Source organism: Anneissia japonica, unplaced genomic scaffold (genome assembly GCF_011630105.1).
Source record: "Anneissia japonica isolate Jap-2015-1 unplaced genomic scaffold, ASM1163010v1 scaffold228228_len2682_cov210, whole genome shotgun sequence".
In the NCBI taxonomy this organism is placed as follows: domain Eukaryota; kingdom Metazoa; phylum Echinodermata; class Crinoidea; order Comatulida; family Comatulidae; genus Anneissia; species Anneissia japonica.
Genome location: NW_022757175.1, coordinates 1 through 2682, shown reverse-complemented (window position 1 = coordinate 2682; position 2682 = coordinate 1). Strand labels below are relative to the sequence as shown.

Genomic DNA, 2682 nt, shown 5'->3' with positions numbered 1-2682 from the left:
CTACCAGTGCACTAAAATAAATCTACCAGTGCACTAAAATAAATCTACCAGTGCACTAAAATAACTTGAGCTTCAGCTGAAACACAAGGAGTGCAATGATGGAATTGAACCAGAGATCTGGAAAGATCTTCATGGTTCAGCGCACACACAGTGGTTACTCTCACTTTAGCCGACATAACTTATCCGCTCTCATGTATTCTGCTCTTACCTTTCACCTGCTGTGAGAGCCGGTAAGTACTTCTCGCATTCACTTGGTTCTGCATCATCATCCAAGATATACTGGTACTGCCTACAAAACATGTAAATTCAGAGCTAACATAATGGTCATTTAATGACTTAATACCTATTCCAAAGTTTGCACTAATTTTTAAATAGTGCAAAGTTTGTTTTACACTTTTTTAGGCCCTCTGGCTACTTTTTTTTCAGAACTCATCAACAGTTGGTGATAGCAATTTCAAAAGTTTAGAGCTGTGAACTGAAAATGGTCTCTCATCATAGGTCTTTCATGAGACAGTTTCATTCAATGAATTTAAATGAAGGCAAACTACATCGGTTGATTATCTATCTGGTTATTGATGATATAATATCATCAATAATATATGATATGATATAATATCTTAGGATTCCAGCATACAATAGGTATTGGAACCTGTATTAGAATTATAATATACAGACACAAATCAAAACATGTGGATAGAAGCTAATATACCTTTAGGAATTTGAGCCAGATAAAGTTGCTGATGCTTATTGGCATCATGTCATTATACCAGTATACACCTTATAAGCCAATTCATAGTTAGAAACGCGCATGCTCGTATCAAGGTCAATCGACATATTGACCTCAATTGACCTTGGATACGCGTATTCAACCATGAATTGGCTTATTGGACCAAACAGTATTTCTGTTGACAAATTGAAAAGTAATTAGTATCCAGGAAATTAAAAGATGGTGTTAACTTACAACTCCAATTCACATGCATTCAGATTGTAGCCATTGACTTGGAAAAGTAACTTGTAAAAACGTCCCTTGTGGTACACTGCAACGTGTCTAGATGTCTGATAGGTGACCACTTTGTCAGATTCAAGGCCTGGAATTCTAGTAGTGTTGAAAAGTCTCTCATATTGCCAAGAGCATAGAGGCACAAGCTTCTGTACCATGATTGGATCTAAAGTTTCTTGGGCTATTTCACGACGGAACTTGAGGCAAGCAAATGTCATGTTGGCAGCCCTTGCTGCCTGAAAGCTGGAGCTTTGCCACATAATGGTGTCCTATATTATTACAATTACATAAACACATAAATAATAATAAATAATAATAATATGTTAGACTTCGCAATATTATCTACAGTCATTGGACTAAGCACATATGGGAGGAACACATACTCAGCTCCCTGGGGTGAATTCCATAATGCTGCAGCTAATCAGCACATTTTGTGTTTGAAACTACTAGTACCCAATTGTACTCTTTGATGGAAAGATACAACCATAGTAGGTAAAGTGCCTGCAAAATGCGCAGCGAGGGATTGAGCCTCTGACGTCAAAACAAATCTTTTTACTAAGTATATAAAATTTTATGTTATAAAGTAAAGGATTATTTCCATAAAACCCCTACACTGTGCAACTGCACCCAATGCGATTAGGAACACTTCATATTTAATCAACCAATACAAGTAGCATAACCAACAACTGATGGCAATAGCATGTAGCTATTTTATGAAAACTAGGCTCAATAAGATTTAGTTACTATGGCACAAGATATTACAGTACTATTCAGAAGCAGCACAGTGGCATATTCCACCTTTGATACTCTAGGCATCACAGTGAATTTTAATATTTTTTTGGTGCAATACAAATTGTGGCTTTCCTTATTGCCAAAATCAATAAATAAAAAAATAAAATAAAATTAATAAAAAAATATAATGTACATATTTAGCTGTTGTATGATGTATACATACAAGGACATGTTATTAATCAATACATTGAAGTGGTGATATTTGTATGTACAAAAACAAATTATCTTATTTTTAATCATACTTTTTATTGTTACTTACAAGTCCATAATAATTGCTGTTGACCATGAGTGGAGAGCGCCCTCTAAGATATACATATTCTTCCCACCAATCGCTGACGTAGTTAGAAGAGAACCACCATTTGAGGTAGAGGTAGCGTTGCAATCGCATTCCGAGGTTCTTTTTAAAGTCACTAGCAAGTCTCTCCATTCTGTTGTACTTTTCATCATCCATAAATGGACGCACTGATCGTAAATACTGTAAATAAATATCATATTGGCTACGGTCAGACTTGGAGATAAGCCAGGCATACGTTGAGCCCAGCTCAAGGTTAAGCCCGACTTAACTTTGCCGGGCGTTCAGACTTAAGCCTTGTTCGCACTGGATTTAAAAAATGGTAAATTTAACCAGGGTAACTTTAACCAAAGTCATGGGTAAATTTCACTATTGTTCGCACTTGGATTATTCATGCCGTTAGTTTTACCATAGTTTTACCAAGATTTAACCTTGTGTATAAAAAATATTATTGAGGGTGCTAGTTTGTGACTTCAAATTCTGGTTTTGTTCGAGCGGTGTCATCTTGGAAGAAATTTTAACCGTGTTGCACGCTCGGATTGGACTTCTTGACCAGCGTGGTTAGTTTAACCGAGACCGTGGTAAGTTTTACTGGGCA

At 36.3% G+C, this 2682-nt stretch overlaps 1 protein-coding gene across 1 annotated transcript; it reads right to left on the bottom strand.

Annotated features, from left to right (window-relative positions):
• Nucleotides 1–189: 189 nt before the first annotated feature.
• LOC117124493 (carnitine O-palmitoyltransferase 1, muscle isoform-like) lies at nt 190–2265 on the bottom strand. The gene is made up of 3 exons (XM_033270720.1): nt 2052–2265; nt 962–1269; nt 190–289 (listed from the first exon to the last, which is right to left on the bottom strand). The coding sequence occupies exons 1-3, from the start codon at nt 2241–2243 to the stop codon at nt 205–207; spliced, it is 585 nt and encodes a 194-aa protein (XP_033126611.1). The 5' UTR covers nt 2244–2265; the 3' UTR covers nt 190–204.
• Nucleotides 2266–2682: the final 417 nt, after the last annotated feature.

Bases quoted from the DNA above. Each gene is read 5' to 3' on its own strand.
- LOC117124493 (XM_033270720.1), bottom strand. From the start codon at position 2,243: ATGGATGATGAAAAGTACAACAGAATGGAGAGACTTGCTAGTGACTTT. The intron at 1,270-2,051 runs GTAAGTAACAAT...GTAATAATATAG, and splicing joins ACAGCAATTATTATGGACTT to GACACCATTATGTGGCAAAG. The intron at 290-961 runs GTAAGTTAACAC...CATGTTTTGTAG, and splicing joins AATGCATGTGAATTGGAGTT to GCAGTACCAGTATATCTTGG.